A 20,219-nucleotide genomic window follows, 5' to 3' on the forward strand; every position below is an offset into this window, starting at 1 on the left:
TCTCACATTTTCCATTTTCTTATTGTTTCCCATCACATGCTATAAAGTTTTACTGAGCTTTAATGAGTTAATGCTAAATACAGACAATATTATAGTGTAATTGCTTTACCAATGTAGAACTGCTTGGATAAAGATAATGACCTACAAACCAATGGTGGAAGAAGTATTCAGATTGTAAAAATATTGCGTCCTGTATTCAAAATCTAAAGGAAAAGAACAAAGGTATCGGCACCAAGAAAGGTACCAAACGTAAAAGTACTTAAGCTACTGGTCTATTTCAGAATCATATATATATTAGATGATTGGATTCTGATTATTGAGGCATTAATGTGTTCATCACAGCTGGTAAACGTGGCACTCATTTGAATGATTTTATGTTCTGCTGCCAGATATCTTAACCTTTAAATATATGTCAAAGTTTGTAATAAGTTGATTATATTTTGTAGTAGCTAATAATCTGAATCTGTAAAGTAACTCAAGCTGTCCAATAATTGTGGTGAAGGACCAAAAGGTAGTGGAGTACAAATAGTATAACACGTAGATACTTAAATACAACTAAAAATACCTCAAAATGATATTTTAGTACAGTACTTGAGTAGATATGCTACTACTCCATTACCATTGAACTTCATTTGTGAGTTGTTGATTATTTTGGCTGATCTTAATATATCTGGTATTTGCAGTCCTATGTTTAAAGATATATTTTAGATGAAGATTAAAACAACAAAGCTCTATTTGTATATGAAAAATGAAAGCCTGCTTTGGCTTAAAGAGAACATGGTATTTTAATGAGAACACCGCTATCTAGTGGACAACAGAGGAAATTGCAAGGAAAAGTCTGGCAGAAAACAAGTTAAAAACAAGCTGCTTCTTTATTATGATATTCTCTCTTCCTTCACCTTTAAATAATATATTTTCATATAAATGTATTCATATTAATACATTAGGTTTAAAAAAAACAAAAATGGACTAAAAAACACTGCACAAAAAGTGTCACCGTAAACAAACCTGACATACACAAAAAGACACAACAATCCATGCGTCAGCATATATTGCAACAAATGATGACCAAATTTAAACTGATCAGAATAAATCTTTAAGTTGTCTACAACACATTTCACTTTGAGTTCGACATATAAATAAAGTACATACTATACATTTTCAAATGCACTTAAAATAACTGTAAATTGCAAAAATCCAGGTCTGGATTTTCATGAATACAATTTGTGTAAATATACATAAGAAAAGTTCCCCTTCATGTAAAGAGGTGTCAAAGAGTTGGCTCCTCTCGCTGATGGGTTTTGGCAGTTTGCACAGACAGCTACATGTTTCCTCTAAAGCAAGTATTAGTCGGAGGAACACCATCCCTTTTTAAACTGTGACATGCTGTTGGATCAGAAGCATGCTGCTGTAGGAAAAGGCACTCAGCAAGGCCTGTAGGCATCCTCCACCCATGTAACACTCAGTGTCTACACTCAGCTATATATTCATGTAGGTGGAGCAACAGTCCTCAGGTCCACCTTCTGTTAATTCCTTCCATGGCCAGACGAGTACCACTGTGATCTAGGGATTAACACCTGATGAGGTGTTTGAAGCTACTGAATGCTATTTGGTTCACATTTAGGGTGGGAGGCAGTGTATCATTACTCCATATTAGAATCAATGTGTGGAGCTCCTTATCAAACTTTCTTTAGCTGAGTGAGCCACAGAGAGGAATGGACACACATCTTCCTCAATTAATAAAATCCAAAGGACAGCAAACCAAGAGGCTTGAGAGTCTTGAGAGTGTGCTTGTTTAGAACGGAAGAGCTGAAAAGACCGCTGTTGAAGCTAGTCATCAGCGTAGAGCGTTATCTTCGCTCCCAGTTTATTTCCCCTGTCCTCAGCTTCACCCTCCTAATTCACAGGGTTTAAGCAGTGACCCTTCATATTGCTTGGGAAGAGGTATACAGTTAGTTTACACACACTAACGCAATAGTAAAGACGATGTTGTTGTCAAAAGATACGGTATCTGGTTCAACACTGGCCCTTACAGATGCTACATCAATACGTCATCACCAACTCCATTCTGAGACATTACTATAGTTTCCGTAAACAACCGAGACCTGCTGCTGAGCCTTTATCATTCAATTTAGACTTGATGTGAGTGGATTTAGTGGTGACATTTGTTGCAGTTCTTTGCAACTGCAGGAACAGAAGAGGTTCTGGTAGTGATGGCGAAGGTAAATGACTGCTGTGTAAATCATCCCCATTATATCTGTCTTGTTTGGAAAGTTAAGCTCCCACAGGTCTTTTCCCACACTGAGGTTGAGAACAATTTTGCCTGCTTTGGTTTCAATATACCCTCAGCAGTGTGCAGACAATTTGATTATAACAAAAAGGACTAATTTGATGTTAATGTTAACAATTATATGTTAATACTTTCCTGGTTTTTTATGCGGATCCGCTAGGCCAATACCTCGTCCCTCCCTATCAGCCACAACAGGACTTGGATTTTGAACTACGGTAAGTTATTAATATATTGTCAACAAAATAAAAATGCTGTTGGTGCATGTTGCAATATTGGTTTAAGCAAGCCACCTAAAATTATATTATATCCAAGTGTATCTTTTAACATAAAGTCTGTGTTCCATGTTGATGGTTAACTAATGTTTATTTTTTACCCTCCTCTTTTTCTGTCCATTACCAACCGTGGAATATTGGAGGCCAGCTTTTCAAAGTAAAAGACAATGAAGTCATTACATTTTAGCTTGGAGAACTTTTTCCATGTCTTATTTAAATAAATAAATAAAATGTCTTATTTCCACCAAAATGTTAAGTTACACTTGTGACAAAAATGTGCTTAAATGCTTAGTGAACATAATTAGACATCTAGGAAGCTTAAGACACTGTTATCATAATTAGTTGATAAAATATTTGAGTTTTACATTTATAATTTGGCCAGAAACAGGACTCCTGTTGCTCCCTATCTGCTAGATTTTGAAACAGTTTGCCCTCGATAACTTTACAGAATGTCTTATCCGTTTGACAATAGGAATTTTGTAGGTAACCAAAGCACGTCGGTCTTATGTTGTTTACAGTAATTATATTATTGTACCCCACTGAACAGCTAATGACCTGCTGATGTATCAATGCTACGCGCTGCTCCTCTAGCAGTACTCCTCATGCTGCGGGTCGGGCAGGTCGTTGAGGTCCAGGAAGATGGAGGTGTTGGAGAGTTTGCGGCCGTTGGACGACAGATCCAGCAGCTCGTCGGCGGTGCTCGGCACAGAGCTGATGTACATGTCCCACACCTGCTCCGGGGAGTCCAGCTCAAGCAGCTTCTGCTTGATCTTCAGGTTCTTCTCAATGTTTCTGCGCTTGTGCTTGAACTCAAGGATGGTTTTGGTGTAGCGGTTGATGGTGGTGACCGAGGACGCCATGCAGGCTGTGAAGGAGCTCCATGCCAAACTGAGAGAGAGAGACACACAGTTTGAGCTCCTTTCTTCTTTGACTATTTATCCATATATTTATCCATGTGTTAATGTTAATATTTTACCATCATAAAATTGGCTGAATATATAGACTTCATACCTTAAAAAATGTGTTATTTGAGCATGAAGACAGAGAGAAGATAATCGAGAATTAATACAAAAATAATATGAAAAGGATAATTCTATGAACCTGACCTGAAATCAAAATATTTATGAAGTGCTATTATTTTGAAATATAAAATATTTTACCCTTTTTTTCATAATAAACACATACATATTGTGAGACAGGGGAACAAAGCCTATTATATTTAATTATATAGTACTTTAAATTGATATATCACACCTTTTTTTATGGCCTTCCATATTAAACTAATAAAGGTTGTTAATAATAATATATGTTTTCTCAATTAAAATGTTATGTTTGTGTTTGGTCCTTTCCTGTCTAAACATGGCAGTCCCACTGGCACAAAGAAGAATACAATATTACTAATTATACCCCGATTAATGAATTGATGTGATTTTGAGTTACTGTGTGTGGACTCACATGTAGGACCAGCTGTAGTCCCAGGTCTGAGGCTTCCAGTCCTCTGGGCCCAGGCTGACAGTCAGCTGGAAGGCTGTGGTGAACATCATGTGGGCCACCATACCCAGCAGACCTGCAGACAGGCAGAGACAAGAGATGAAAGAGGAAATCACACTGGCACAATTCCAATCCGGCCCCTACACCCGAGCACACGTGACCTCTGTCTGCAGTCTTTCTGTCACTCTCTCAGCTAACTGAGGCTCTCCTTTTGAAGGTGGGGGTGTAAATATAGCGATAAGATTCAGGATGATCTTCTCAATGACAGCAACAGGAACCGTCGCACGTTTTCCTGACTATATTTTTTTCCTATGAGCACCTCTCGGACAAAAAGTAATGAAAGACAATCATAGTAAAACTAAACAAAACTTCATTGGAGTTTCCTTTTCTCAGTTTTAAATCTGATGATCATGGCCGTTTTTTTCAACAGTCCTGTACATACAAAAAAACCGTATAATCATATGTACACTCCTACTGTTGGAACATGTTTTTGATTGTATCCACTACAATCTTTACGTTTGTTTCACAGAATAAAATATCTGTAAATTTCCCTTCTGTGGGACCATTAAGGGTTCCTTCTTATTATTCGTCCTACTGAGACACCAACACTGCACTGCTCTGCAGTCACCACTCGGTGGCAGTGTGTTATTACGTTAGACTGAGTCCGTATTGGAACAGCAGAGTAAACCTTCTCACTTTGAGTGCAATTTAACACATTAATAAATAAAACTGTAGTTAAATGTAATAACATGCATTTAAGCAGGTAGTGCAATTAAGTACAATTTTAAAGAACATTCAAAAGTTAGTGAGTATTATCATTTAATGCTACATAAACAACAGTGATACAAAATGTAACACTAGAAAAACACTGCTCATGAAATGTTCTGTGAACTTTACAATTTACTAATGTTATTACTGGCTACTGCTACTTTAATGCTTGTATGTGTTCCTTTTACTTTTTTTTTATAATGCTGCTGCTTATGTTTCCCATGGGTGTATTTGTGTCATGCGAGAGCACAGCAGGGTGGACCGAAATGCAAGACGTACAAAGTTTTAATGAACCATTAACGGCAGGTTCTCAGGCCTAGAAGGGCAAGGCTAAACCAACCATACAAAACTCTCTGCAAACAGCAAACAATGATAGGAAATCAGAACTTAAATATATGCAGGAGTAATCACAAAGAAAATACACAGCTGGGGAGGGCAAGAAAACACAGGGGTACCAGGTGAACACAATCAGGTGATCAAACAGGAGGGAAACACTCAATAAAACAACAAAACAGACGGATCATGACAGTATGATTTCCTTCTATTTGCTTGTGCTTGCTTCTTTAATATTTTAATGTTCTTTTGTATGCTGCACCGCTTTTGTAATGCTTCAATGAAAGTATTTCTTACTTCTTCCACTACATTTAAGAAGACATCTTTACAGATTCAGATTCTTAGCTAATACAACATACAGATTTGACTGATATGTATACAAACATTAACATATAAATGCAGGATAAAATTTCCAGGAGCTCTATACAAATAAAGGAACACAAGCTCATTATTTGCCAGCTGTGATCTATGCATCAAAAATTATTATCCAGTATTTTTGTAATGAAACACTTTAATATTGATGCCAATACTTTTGTACTTTCATTTATGTAAGCTTCCAAAAGCAGGACTTTCACTTGATACTTTTAATACCACTTACAATGCGAGTGCTTCTACCACCTCTGCATACTGATACACCACAAACCCATTTTTGTATGACAGGAGAACAAATATGTTTATCTCTTTTGTGTAACCTTCACACAAAAACATTGATCTCACTTACTCCCGGTGAGGAAGAGCGACTAATTTGATTTATTCAAGTTCTATAGTATTTTTAAAAATGTGGAGGACTTAGTTATAATACAGTATATTAACATTGTGTTGACATGCTTACTAAAGTAGAGAGTGCTTCTTCCATCGCTGCTTTGTTCATTATAATGAGTCACATTTGCAGCTCTATCGGAAGCTTGATACTGAGTCACATGGATATTTTTTTGTTTCCTGTTTGAGCCTTATTACATCACCTGACCATAATCCGACAACCATATCAATGAGGCAGAAAAATAATCCACCTTTTATACTGTATGGTGAGTAACAGTGAGTCAGACCTAAGACTGCACAAGAAGCTTACAGCATCAGGATAACTGTCTGACTTACACCGTGTGCAGCTTCACAGCCACTGTTTGGGTCTTCTCTCATTCTTTAGGATGTTATTATAAAGTTAGGAGAATAAATCATATCATAAATAAACATAACAGTTGGGAAAATAATCATCTTATTCATGACTCCTAAGCCTCCCACAGTGACTTACAGATTTGAGCAATGCAATGGAAGACACAAAGGGACTATATCAAAACGCTTTGTTTTTGTTTGTGGGATAAAAAGTGTCAATTTACAATCCCCGTGCTGTGGAACCCAGTTTAAAATCCAGCCTTGGACCATTTACAGCCTGATCTCAGTAACAACTCTGCAAACTAATCAGGCACACCGTAAATCCCTTTTTTTGGCGCACAAATACACTCCTCTTTCAACTCTGTCTCTTCAATAAGGGCACTGGTAGCCTGAAAAATATCATTAAAAAAACAATACAGGAACCTGACCACCTTCATCCTAATCGACAGTACCTAGTGACAGACTTGTCACATTGCAACATGGAGGAAATGGCGGCAAATGGCCACCTAGGCTGCTCGTTATGAAGTGTAAAAGTTATTTCAGTTCAGTATGAGGCAGGAAATGTTAGACTATGCTTGACAGCCCCATGCACACCATTTTCCCATGTAGAGGAATCCAAAAGTTGACAGGTCTGCCGTTGATGACAACACAGCTAAAAACTGAAACTTTGACTTTAATTAAATGTATGATGTCAATATATTTCCCATGACTGTATTAGGTTAGTTGAAAGCAATAATATCAAGTTTAAATAAAACATATTACGTTCAAATGAACTCATAAAGTTAGATAACAACGTTTCAGTTTTTCCAATGTGCATCTCTTCTTTTCCAATTAGTGCTCCTCACTGTCCTTTCCAAGCACCCTTTCCCATGTCTTTCCATCTTTTGACCATTTTACCCTCTGCCTGTTCACTTATTTCTTCTTTTCTCCCCATTTATTTCTCTGTTTTGAGACCGTTTTTGACAGCTGAAGCACAGGCTCTGGCTCTCTTCACACTGGCATCATCAATGCTTACAAAGTAGAGCAGGAATAAAAACCAGCATGTGTAGCCCACCAATCCGATTACCACTTAAGCCCCACAAATCCATGGACTGAACAAGAGCGCACCAGATTCAAACACCTAAATTCCCATCTCATCCCTATCAATGCTCATGTTTATTCCTCAAGGTATCCCAGGGCAATATTATCATAATGATATGCAGATCACAGGCAACTCTGTGTCAGGATGAGTGGAACAAATCTGAGTCTTGGCACGTTCTGTGATGGTGAAATTATGCATAGTGTGTTCGCAAGGTCAGGTGGTTCTATATGAAGTCAATAAGAGTGCGTATTTCTAGGGCAAAAGCACTTAAGAAAGAAATACATAGATTTGACATTATTTGCTCTGTTCAGCTGTGTTAGAGAAAGATTGCAGTTTAGTGTGTCAGTAAATGTTGTCATGTCTAACGACTGTAGGTCTGCAAGGTGAACCATAGGTTATTTGGTCTTTTTTTTTATCATTTTCTTCTCCGATAAAATATGTTATGCCTTCAAAAACATGATGTTCAAAATCCCTACTTCCAGTTTATCCAGGTTTTTGTTCGAAAATGAAGATTTAATCGACTAGTTAATCAGGACCAACTATTAAGGTAAGAAGATGAAAATCAGTAATGTTTTTGTTCTTGGGTTTCCCATTTCCTAGATACTATCAAGCTCGTACTCCGGTTTACCTCTCAACATAGTAGCTGGAGCAAGGAGCAAACTCCTGCATCTCCTCCTCACACCATGAGTGTGATTGTTGCCTTGGGATTTGAGTTGATTAGTTAACCCCTTCCAGCTTCTCCTGATCTAATAATGTGTGCGCAGGCTGACAGTCCTTTGCAGCTCTTTATGTTTTTACATGCAGAAATGAGTCCAAGAATCTGGAAGTTGGTCAGGATTGTTGGACTTCCGGATGGTTTGTAGCAGTATCTCGTTACCAGCCACAAGGACAGGTACAGGAGAACATTCCTGCCTACTGCAATAACTCTGTACAATAATTCACCTCTGGCTGGCAGACAACTCACTGCTCCGTAGCCGCTCTTGTGAACTGGACTTAACATTCACACCTTCACACTTAACATTGTACATTTACATTACACTGATTTAATATTCCATTTCATTGCCTTATTTGTACATTTGTATATTTCTCATTTTTATTTTTTAGTTCTAATTATTTGTTATTTGTTTAGCTTCTTTTTGTATTTGGCTGCTGCAACAAAAAAAAACAAAAGTACTTCTGATTCTGATCTCTCACGGACATTTTGGGTTGCCAACCACATATTTCACTATTCTCTCTGAACTGTCAACTTTTGTCGCTCAGTACATAAATGTTTAAAAGGCTCTGACACACCAAACAGAAATCAAAGAACTAGCGGCTACAGAGCCGAGTGTTGCGTTGACTCACTCCGTCCGTCTTCATACATTCAAGTCCTATCGGAATAAACACTGAAGACTCCAGCCCGCAGCCAACTAGCACGTTCCTTCTGTGCTTTGAAGAGGCAGCACAGGGGGGGGGGGGGGGGGACTTTGTGGGACACACTGCAAAAGCCAAAAAAATCTTAACGATGGCTCAACATTGGCAGACGGCCTGTAATATTGTCCAGGGGGTTAAGAGCCAAAATAACTGGGAACCACAGTCAAAATAAATTTCCATTAATAGCTCATACATAGATTATTGTCATTATTACTATTCCACAGAATGCATCACATTGTCAAATAGCTTAAGTACAAAAAGTTTAAAAACTCTGCAGCCTGAAAAACTGAAACACTGACTTTAATTAAATGTATTATGTCAACAAATGTCACATATCTGTATTAGGTTAGTTCAAAGCAATAATATTAAGTTGAAGTCAATGTTTCAGTTTTGGTGGCTCGTCAAATTATTTCTAGTTGGCTTACTTTTGTGCACTTGAAGCCCAGTCTGTCAAAAAATAGGGCACGGGTTAAAGTAAGTATCTGTTTAAATACTTAGCAGAAACAATTTTCAAATGCCTCATATTCCACATCTTAACGTGTGCTAGGCTTGAGAAGCTGTAAATAAACCAGGCTGCTACAGATTCTACATGAAATGTCAAAATGAACATCTTTTTTTAAAGAGTATTAACTTGACATGGTTCACCTCCCACCTCACACACACAGCTCACTTCTTCAGACAGTGAGTCATGCATAAATAAAACATAAGCTCACAGCTCTGAGGGGTTCAGTTAGATTTCCACTGAAGGGGAGAATGGGCAAAATGCAAGGGCGAGGCCATGAAAACACAACTCACTCAAACTTAAGTTTTTAAGGCTTCAGCTGCAGGAGTGCAGGCTGGGTTTAACTCCTGTCAGCTAAAAATGAAAAGATGAGGACACCATGACTGGCTGACTGAAAGTACATTCCTGTTGTGATATACAGATGCAAAAGTTTGTGTCAAGTCCATGAACCGATGAAACTGCTAGATGTAAAATGCACCTAAATCTGAATATGTTCTGGCAAATGAGGATGATTCATGGGATTTTTACAAGGCTGCTATATATGAAACTATTTCAAGAAATGGTCTACAGAGATGCCTCGCAACTATTTTCGGCTGCGGATGAATAAACATGTTGCATACTTTTGAGTATTACATCAGCAGGATGGTGTGTGTGAGTTTGAATGAGAATTCCTGATTTGAATCTTATTTGTTTGTAAGTAAGATAACAACTGTACAAAAACTCTATGCATCCTCAAGCTAGGAAATAGAAATGTGATTTCTAAATAACAAAGAACAGATGTCACATGAAACTAATGATGCAATAAGAAAGTAACCCAAAGTTTGAGGGATATTTAACCAGTAAGGAACAGTCTCTTCATTGAATCACATGTCAAAAAGATCAAAGGGGACTAAGCTGACTCCATGCTTAGCCCTACATCAAAGCATTAGTCAGACTAGGAGAATCCCGTCTCCAACTCGAAGCTGATCAATATGCTGTCTCAGGCTCAGAAAGGTTTACATATCCAATGTTTCTGAAACTTTGTGAATAGTCAGCACTCAAGTGTTCCACATTATCTTAACTGTGTTGGTAGGGGGAATTCCTTTATAGACGGATGATTTAAGATGAATATTACAGTAAAATTAAGTGTGTAAATGTTGTCTTCACTCTCCTTAACTTGATTCAACTACAGACATAAAGGATTTTAATGTTCATTATTAGTTTTGGTCAAAATGACATTTAACATTGTGTATAAGAACCCTAACGGTGCTATAGTACAAATTTTTTTATAGTTGGTCTCATTTTTGTTTGTCCATTGCTTGTGCATGAGGACACAAGACACCAATATATCAAAATAGTAACACCTGTCCTCCTTGCCCTTATCAAACTTGCCAGACTGTGTTTCCTAAATCTGATCAACTAGGTGTAAGCTAAATTCTCATGACCAAGCAACCAACTTCAGGGCGGAGCAGTAACGCTGCAAAAGGGCCAAAAACATTATTTCCACAAATGGCAACTTGGCGCCTGCTCAAAAAGGGCGTTTTAAAAAATGTTTAAATCCCCTACTGAAAGCAGAAACACAGTGTAGGCTCCACGTCTGGAGCCTGGGACAAAAAACAGTTTTCATCTCTATTGATGATTTCCTTTTTCTGGACTACTGTTTGGTGAGTATTTTTATGTACCTAATCTATTTATATTATTTTAAGCCGTAAAGTTATGCGTCTTTAGGGACTCATTGGGTCATAAGTGCCATATCAGGTTGCTAACTGCTAGCTGTTTGTCAACACATTTTAGATTAGCTTAGATCACTGCAAAGATGCCGAGTATGTCAATCGTATTGAAAGTCTGACGTAAAAATAATAATTTAGCACGTTTAAAGCCAGATTTACTGCTACATATCTTGATCCCTTTACTTACCAAATAGAAATGAGTGGTAAAGATAATTTTATCTCATTAATTGAACAAAGCTAATTTCCCAAAATGTGGAACTTTAATTGAGAGAGCTGAGTTGTGGAGAGCACTTGCTAACTTTTCAACTCGAATGAAGTCTTTATAAACTCTTTAAAGTTTATGTTGAGAGGCTCCACCCATGACCAGTCTGATTGTTGCGTCTATTGAAACCTTCAATTCAAGATTAACACAGTGAGATTCCCTCATCCTTTCCAGCATGATATTGCATCCAAGAATTTAGGCTATTCTAGAGTAAAACGGCTTTTTTAGCTGTACTACCTGGTTGTTTCCAAACAATAGATATGTTTCGAACTTTTAACATCAAAGAACATGTTTGAAATTTGGAGCCAGGTGTACTATTCCTCACCCGATGGCTCTTTTATACATTTCCTGAGCCTGATGTGTTAAAGTCAGTGAAATGCTTTGAGCTTTTGCTGAGGAGCACAGCATATTTCACTGCTTATTCACTGCCTAGATTCTGGTTGTCAGGATCGTTTTCACAGAGTGGATTAGAGAGAAGGTCATTGTTAAGTCCTTCACCAAGGGAGAAGGCCGAGTGGAAACTGACTGGATGTCTTCTCAGGAGGTGAAATATGACTGATTTGTTTTGGTCGTATGCCATCACTGAAACTGAAAAAAGGTCTCAATTGTTTGAAAGTCTAACTGAAATTACAATTATTTATTGAGAAGAAAAAATGTAGTTTACCATACATACCCTATCCTATTTGTTAATGACATGTGTATTAGGGCTTTGCTAAACACATTTGGGGTTTAAGCCTGCGTCGCTTATGAAGAAACAAGTTTGTAATATCACCTAAATCCAGACAGTTAAGCAGCTGGAAACCAATTATTGTTAGGCATTCAATTCTGTATATGAGTTTAGCACTCCCTTCATCTACTTTACTCTGTGTCGTGGCCCGAATCACAGGGTAACACACGTGTGCAAAGGTTACAGGATTATGTGCTGCTTGTTTGTTTTGACAGTCTTTTATATCCACACCTGGACCCATGAATGGGATAACTAATGTTAGCTAGAACCATTCATTTCGAAAGGTGCGTTCAAACTGGTCGCGGGCAGCGCAATGACGCAGATCTAGTGGCCAGACGAATACGGATGTTCATGAGTGTATATGTATAAACCATAGACCGTCTATGGCATGATAAATAAATGTGATGCTTTGTTTATGTTACAGTATCTTATTTTTGAATTATTACAGAGCAGCTAGAAAGGTAGCTTAGCCTAGCTCCATTCACAAAACAAGATTTTTTAGAAGGGGTTTGCTTAACATAATTCAGAAAGACCTCACAAGGAATTAATCTAGGCTTTTTACTAATCTGTATCATTACGTAGTTTGGAAATGTATGTTTTTATTTATTTTGAAGCTTCTGATATGTTTACTGTAATAAAATGATGGTGAAATATGTTAATTTTGGGTTCATACCCCTGAATCATAGAAGATTGATTAACTGACTTGTAACTTGCCAGAGGCAGTGAATACACTTTTGTGAAATTCAAATGTCTCCAGATGATGTTATGAACCCAGACACAAAGCTTTTGGCCTTCCCGACATACCTGGGACTTTAACAATATGCACAAAGGAGCAAGATAAGGATTTCAGCAATGACTGATGGAACTGTGTTGGTATCTAGGTATGTACATAGAGATAAGACCCAACTCCTCTCTGGTGCATCCTGTCAGTGATGATGATGATGATGATGATGATGATGATGATGATGTCTCGTTCTCACGTTCAAATAACACAAGGTGAAACTTTGCCTAGAGTCCAGTGTGAATGCACCATAGTACAGGAAAAACACAGAACTGAGAGTGCAGAAGCTTCAGGTAGACGAAAGGAAATGCAAAGCAGAACTAATCTTTGGATGAAAGTTTGTATGCATAAAGCTGGCTGGCTAGCTCATGTTCAACATTTAGATTTGAATCATATGACTGAGTTTCAGTTGCTGGCAAATATGAGAAATATAATGAAGCTACTCACCTGAGAGCACTGTGAATATGGCAGCAAAGGCGTTGAGCTTGAGGCCGTCGATGACGTTTCCAAATTGACACACCTCTATGGACATGAGGAGGCCTCCGGTGGCCAGCAGGAGGATGTATAGGCACTCAGCAACAATGCACAGCCACAGCACTCCTGTGGATACAATTGATTATGGCAAAAAAATAGCAAAGAGGAGAAACCTATTCAAATTGTGGGGGCAGGGGTGAACACGGTTGAGTAAATGACAGAAGGGGTGTAGTGACAGGAATGGAGAACGAAGGGATGGGGGATGGGGAATTGGAATATAATATGGGTAAGTAAGGGCAAAGAGAGGAGAGGATAGAGACTGGAGGAGAAGGAGGATGGGGACGAGAAAGAGACGAGGGAGGTGGACAAGTGACCCCTCTACCCATATGATTAACCTTCACAGTCACGGAGAGGATATATCATCCACCAAGGGACGAACAACATCCTGAGCTCAGGTCCGTGAGCGAGGAGGACTAAATATCAGCGGATTTAGAAATCGATAAATGTACACGGCGGCGGCGGTCTAATTGCATGAATCACCCAAGGGCAGGTAGTGACTGTGTCTCAATTAATCACAATGTGGACTACCGTACTGCGCCTGTTACTCAAAATAATTGAGTACGAATTTTAAATGTACATCCCTGAGCTAAAGATTTCTTCTGAACTGCTCTCAATTGAATTCCACACACAGACTTCTTTATTAAATGAATATGATTAGGGCAGAGAGGATTAAGGGAAATGTCATTACACAGCATTTAAAGTCTTGAAAGCATTTCGTGTTGCTTTGATACAAGTAACACTTTAATCATACCAGCATACAAGACAAATGCTCTCAAGTGAATGTGAAGCATAAGGGAACAAGCGATAACAGAACTTAATACCCTCTGAATGCACTGGCATCTAAGCTGTCTGAAGATCTCTCTATTTTCAGGGTCAATGTCTGGTTTTCTTGTGGAGAGGCAATCATTTAGTTGCCTGCCTCCAGACCTTCATATTGCTGCCCACATGTAGGGTTTTTTCAGCTTTGTATTATTGTATATATTGTGTTTTAACCTAATAACCTCAAAATGAATCCTTATCAGCCTCTGCTCTTCCCTTGTGACAACTTATTGGGAGATCAAATATAGTAAATAAGGAAAACAATGAGTTAATTTAATTTATATTGTTAGCACTGGAAATATATAAGGAGTATGGATAAGTGTACAAACTTAATTTGAGGTAGACAAAAAAGTTTTTGGGTGCAGGGATGACGTGTTTTTTTTAGGCCAACAAGGAAGTGAGCATCGCAGAGGCTCTTTTAATGGCATGGGACTTAACATTGGATTTTAAAAGTGAACTCTGTGGCAAACAAATGTGTAATCTGTTTTAGCCTTGTTATTACGTTTGACAATATAGATAGAAATTAAGGAAGACTTATTTGTTTTTTTGACAGGGATATTATAAACTAACTCTGTAGTATGGCAAAAATATTCGTTCTTTCTATGAATAATCAACAGTTAGCCTTCTTATGTAGCTTCAGATTTAATGTAGGCTCACAGATGAAAGAAGTGTGGCAGCCAACAGATGTTCTAACAACTGTCTCAGTGGTGCAAGCATTGCCAGTATTTCATCACAGTGACAATAGATGTTAAATGCCTTTGCCAAAATGTCCTATTCAGTCAAAATGGTCACAACAGTGCTGAGCCTTCTTCTTGTGATCCGAAAACCTAAGAGGGTTTGTTATCTTACAATGATTGTCTCATAACTATTAAACCCATGTGCAGCACAGAAAAGTTCTTCATTTGATTAGATGATGCTTTCGAAAGCTGGACTTCACAAACATCCGAAACGTCAAAAAATGATGTAGTTATTTTGTACCTGTTGGATGGAACATTCTACTGAATAAGGGAAGGACAAGGATGAAAAACGGATAACGGAAATGGGGAATTAAAATCAAAATTGTTTTGTTACAGATGTGCACGGCATCACACTGCACTAAGACTGAAATGTTAACTCTGCATTTAACCAATCTTAGTAAAGTGGACCAACCGGCATCTCTCAAGGTACTGGTCCACACTGCGTACTTGGTACATTTAGGGACTAATGGGGGACCTAAGGATGTAGTAATTGTGACAAAATAAAATAATATGAATATGCTTACCTCTTTCATTTGAAGGCGCGACATTAAGGAAACTTCTGCAGTTCTCACCTAGAAAACAATAATTAGAGAAATAAATAACTGTTGATGTATAATCCCTTTGCAAAATGCTGATAAGTGAGACAGGAAATCCATTGTGTATTTCTGTATTATCAGATTGAGAAAGAAAGTCACTATTATTCCAGTTTGTGTGACACAGATAGATCTGAGATGTAAAAAAACAAAATCAATATTTAATCCAATCTGTGAAGGGATTTCCTTTTTGTTGTGCGAAAACAAGCTCAACAATTTCCCCTAGCTCCAAGGACCAAATATCCTGCCTCAAATCCAGCATGTAGTAGTGTGCCACGGGAACAGCAGCTTTCACAAAAAAAAACAATAAATAATGTAACTAAGAGAATAAAAAAATCAACCCTGAAATGACACCGTAAGAGTATTTTTAAAATGTTTTCCAGATACATTGAAAAAGAGCAGAAAGGGAAATCAGTGATGAATTTCTTCTAAATCAAGATTAAAAAGCAAAGTCAAAGAATCAGATTCTCAAATGTGAAAAGTAATAGTTTTTCTTTCCGTCTTTTAATATTGCACTAAAAGGCTTTTGGTTGTAGTATTATTAATTAGCTTAATAAGCAATTCCAATATGTTAACTTGAATATTGTACATTTTTAGTTTTACTTTTCTGACACATTTATAGACCTTATTCTCAGTTGAGCAAAACCTTGGTTTAAAATGATTGTATTGTTTGGATAAACACAAACACCTGCTTCTTATATTCAACACTGATAACCAGGTGTTACAATTTCTTTTTTCTCATCAATATTTTTATTTTTAAAAGTCATGTGACACAATACAATAACCGACACTTTAGACAAGAGGTTCCAAAAACTCAGAGCACAAAAAGGAGCAGCATTAGTCAAAACATGTGCACATGCCAAATGTGCGTACCTAGTCTGTTATATTTGGCACCTTGGATAGTGCTGTGCGTTTCTGGTTGTATTATAAATGTAACTTTTAAGTACGTTTTTGTGATCAATAATGAAATTTAGTCCGTGTTGAACCAGATTTATTTATGGGAGAGTTTACTCAAAGCATGACTTTGGTTACGATGTGCCTCCGTGACGCACAGCCTGCGCGCCCCGCTGCGCACCAACTCATCGTCGCTGCGCGTTCCTTTTCAAAAACTCACCGGTCATGTTAATGTTCTGCTCGCAGGAGAACCAGATCCCGGTGTGAAACTTTCTCATCACGTACTTATCCTCCCCGGTCTCCCAGATGTACTGCACCAGTCTGGTGTCGTTGAGGTTGGAGCTGTTGAACCTGATGCAGAACGACTGTCTGGTGGCGGTGACGGGGCCGGTGCAGAACGGCTTCACCACTTTACGCGTCCCTTCGCACCAGTAGCTGGTGGTGAGAGCCGACACCGCCAGGAACAAAGCCAGGAAGTTCAAGGTGAGAGCCATGGATGCTCTCCGGCGTCGGTCTATCCCCATAACGGCGACCGGAGGAGGGAAAAACGCGTAACTTAATCCCTTAGCCTTGTATGACACCGAGTTCTGTCGATTCCTCCTTAAATCTTCATAATCCGGTTATTCCCGGCAGGAAATCCGCGGCTAATTGTGGTCTGGCCGGTGCTCTGTGTCTCTCACATCTGCTCCTCCACCGCTGCTGATTCTCCTTTTGTAGGCTGCCCCCCCCCCCCTTACTCACCTCATACACCCCCTCACACACGCCTCTTCTCAGTGTTATTCTCTGAGGAGATAAACAGCTCCTGAAAACAGGTGTCATTCCGCCAGCAGAGTTTTCAATAAAAATGATTTGTTCCAGTGGATATTTTATAATTATAGATTATATATAAAGGTTTAATTTCTTACCAAATAAAAGTCTTTGGATTTTTTAAAGGGCCACATAAATTATTTAGTATTGCCTTTCTATAAACTGGGGGACATTAAAGACATACATACATTAGAATTGTCCAAATTTGAAGCAGTTTAAATATGTAAATACTTTTAATCCAGAGTCTGTGTCTTCAAAAAATACAGACTCTACACATTTCTGAATCTATTTAAACAGGTAATTAGGGAAATGACTTATACTTTCATACATTACCACATTATGCTGGCAAATTTGAGAGCACTATGTATCTCATACGTTAAGGGCGGCACCTTTTCAGGGACCGGGGACAGACATTTCCCTGAGCTATTGTTCTCGGGGGGTAAATTGACCCTCTAAACCTTTCTCTGGCCTCATGACCACCACCATTTATTGGGTAAAATGTTAGATTCCATCTAGGATAATAAAGATATGATGATCCCTGTGGTGTGCCTTGTTAAGTTTTAAAATGTGGAGGCTCACTTAGAGAGAATCATAAAAGCAGGGGGTTATAGCCCAATAAAAAAAAATCAAATGTCTTACAGTCAGGATACGTCCACATCCTTTTAATGACAAATCTGTCAATATCACAAAGGGATATTTGTGTGTCGGCGAAACAATGTCACACAACACATCAGGTACAGTTGGGGCAGAGGGTAGTAATGTAACATGGGAGACAGAGAAAGGATTTAAAATCAAAATGAGATTGCATTTTGATAAATTGATGAAGAAAAAACTGCTAAAATCAGAAAGACACCACAGTTAGCCCAAAAACATTTACGGCAAATGCACTATTTAAGCAACGTACATGCTAACAGGAAGTAGATTGATAGCAAATTATAGAGATTTCCTGACCTAATTATTCCCTCAGTTTTTTTCCCCATAACATTCAAGTCCCTCTTGCATATCCCTCCAGTGAAAGAGGACGACACAAACTGCTGACTGCTAAGGTTTATCAATCCAAAAACAGACAGTTACCACCTCTGTGCAATTGCTACCAGGGGAATATGTCTACTGGTGTCGGTTCAGGATGGGCAGGACAACTTTCAATCAGGCACAGAGAGACAGAGAAATCCATGAGGGTGGTTACAGTGTGAGGTTTGTTAACACCCACACTGTCCTGAGAGTGATGGCTGTTATCTCCAGTTTCTATTTGCCTGTCTGAGGATGTTCGGCACATTGTGATGTCCATCAGTAATTTCCTCTGCTACATGCTGTAGTGTAGAGGGATTGTGTGTGTGCGTGTGTGTCGGACAGTGTCATGGGGGGGATGTGTGACTTAGAAGGCTGTCGGAGAACTGCAAACGTTTGTCCCTGTGAGATTAAAAGTCATCATTCTTTCCGTCTTACCTTCCCCCTTCTTCTGACCTACACCAACCCATTTCACACGCACACACACACGCGCACACAACTATCAGTGCAGCATTTTAAAGTTGATGTACCCCTTGAAGCTCTACAATACGGTCGGTCGATCTCGTCCCCCTCTACATTCTTCCCAGAGTCGAACTATAATCATCATAATTAATATCACTGATGTATTCTCTGTCTCCGCATCACATGACTCCCACAGGGCGAGGGGTAATCAATAGTGGATGGCTGTGTCCACAGCATGGATACAGATGGTTTGATCCTGCATCCTGCTAACTCCTGATACCTCTTGATCTATACTGTTATTGTAGAGGATCACTCTCTGGAATATCTTGCTTGAGGCCAGGGCCAATGCTTCATTCCCCTTGTACCCCAAAGCCAAATAAGAAAATCTCCAAGGACGGGCGGTGCCATTGATTCTCATCACATGTTGTGACCTTGCAGGGCCATGACATAAAGATGTGAGGCAATTCAGACGGAGAGATTGATATTGGAGATGTTTCATCTTCTCACCGCAGCAGGGCTGGTTAGCATAGTCTACTCAGTGGACAGACTGTCAGAGGTCAAAGTATATTCCATAGGAGAGGGATCATTTTCTCAATCATCATCCTTTTTTTCCTATATGTGATTTCTTTTCTTACATTTAAATTCCTATCTCCTTCATAGGAAGAGCAGCAGCAGCACCCTGCTTTACAGTGGCCCTTATTAAAGGAGCCCGTTTATTCTTTTTTGGGTTTCCCTTTACCTATAGTAGGTTTTTGTGCATGTAAATGGTCTGCAAAGGCTAAAATCCCTGTGTTCCCTCCAGGGGGAGTTTCTCTCCCACACACTCCCCCCCTGCCTCAAACGCCACCATTGGATTCCTTTGTTTAGTTCCATGACATAATGACATCACTAACACTCGTGCCTTTATTGGTTAGTGCTCCAACACATTGCACCTGATTTGCTAAGGGGTGGGACTCTAAGCAGTTGACCAATCACAACAAAGCCGGCCAGCTAACCAATCAGAGCAGATTGGGCTCTGGTTTCAGACAGAGGGTGCAAAGAGGTGCTGCAGCACAGGCAGTATGAGAAACATAAAGAGCTTTTTGAACATTAAAGCATGAAGACATGTCCCAGTAGAGGCATTAAATACTAATATGAAGCTGAAAATGAGCAGAACAGGGCCCAACACATGGTAGAAAGACAAAACCCTTTGTATTACTAAATGCCCGAAAAATGTTCCTTTCAGAGAGATAGCGCTGAAGGGGTTGTGGTCGAATCGTGTTTTTTGCTTATGCCTCTTATTAAGAGGCAGCCATGATAAGAGCTGTTCAAATTCTGTAAATCCTTAGCTTCAATGCTTATTTTTTTATCCCCTTTAAAAAGGATACACTGGATCCTTCACAAAATCATTAACAAAAGGAAAAGATATAATGCTATTTACAGTTTCTTTCAACCGCAACATTTAAAGTGACGCACCGTTCGGCAGTTCACAGAAACAGCCCTATATAATGTAAGTTAACGGGCTTATTGTTCAGGTGGTTATCCATCATTGGTGCTCTTTTATACATAAACTGCAAGACGCAGATTAATTTACCATTAATATGCCTGTATATTAAGTTAACTTAGATTTGATAGCAGGGCCAAGAA

The 20,219-nt window shown here is 38.8% G+C and overlaps 1 protein-coding gene across 1 annotated transcript; it reads right to left on the reverse strand.

The window, feature by feature from the left end:
• Positions 1-891: 891 nt before the first annotated feature.
• gsg1l2b (gsg1-like 2b) lies at positions 892-16,976 on the reverse strand. Its single transcript, XM_063893528.1, has 5 exons — positions 16,537-16,976; positions 15,354-15,401; positions 13,187-13,339; positions 4,018-4,129; positions 892-3,450 (listed from the first exon to the last, which is right to left on the reverse strand). The coding sequence occupies exons 1-5, from the start codon at positions 16,838-16,840 to the stop codon at positions 3,150-3,152; spliced, it is 918 nt and encodes a 305-aa protein (XP_063749598.1). The 5' UTR covers positions 16,841-16,976; the 3' UTR covers positions 892-3,149.
• Positions 16,977-20,219: the final 3,243 nt, after the last annotated feature.

This window comes from Eleginops maclovinus, chromosome 10, assembly GCF_036324505.1.
Source record: "Eleginops maclovinus isolate JMC-PN-2008 ecotype Puerto Natales chromosome 10, JC_Emac_rtc_rv5, whole genome shotgun sequence".
In the NCBI taxonomy this organism is placed as follows: Eukaryota; Metazoa; Chordata; class Actinopteri; order Perciformes; family Eleginopidae; genus Eleginops; species Eleginops maclovinus.

Excerpts from the sequence above, each read along its gene's own strand:
- gsg1l2b (XM_063893528.1), bottom strand. The coding sequence starts at position 16,840 with ATGGGGATAGACCGACGCCGGAGAGCATCCATGGCTCTCACCTTGAAC. Across the intron at positions 13,340-15,353 it reads CGCGCCTTCAAATGAAAGAG|GAGTGCTGTGGCTGTGCATT; the intron begins GTAAGCATATTC and ends TTGTATCCACAG. Across the intron at positions 4,130-13,186 it reads CATATTCACAGTGCTCTCAG|GTCTGCTGGGTATGGTGGCC; the intron begins GTGAGTAGCTTC and ends GCCTGTCTGCAG.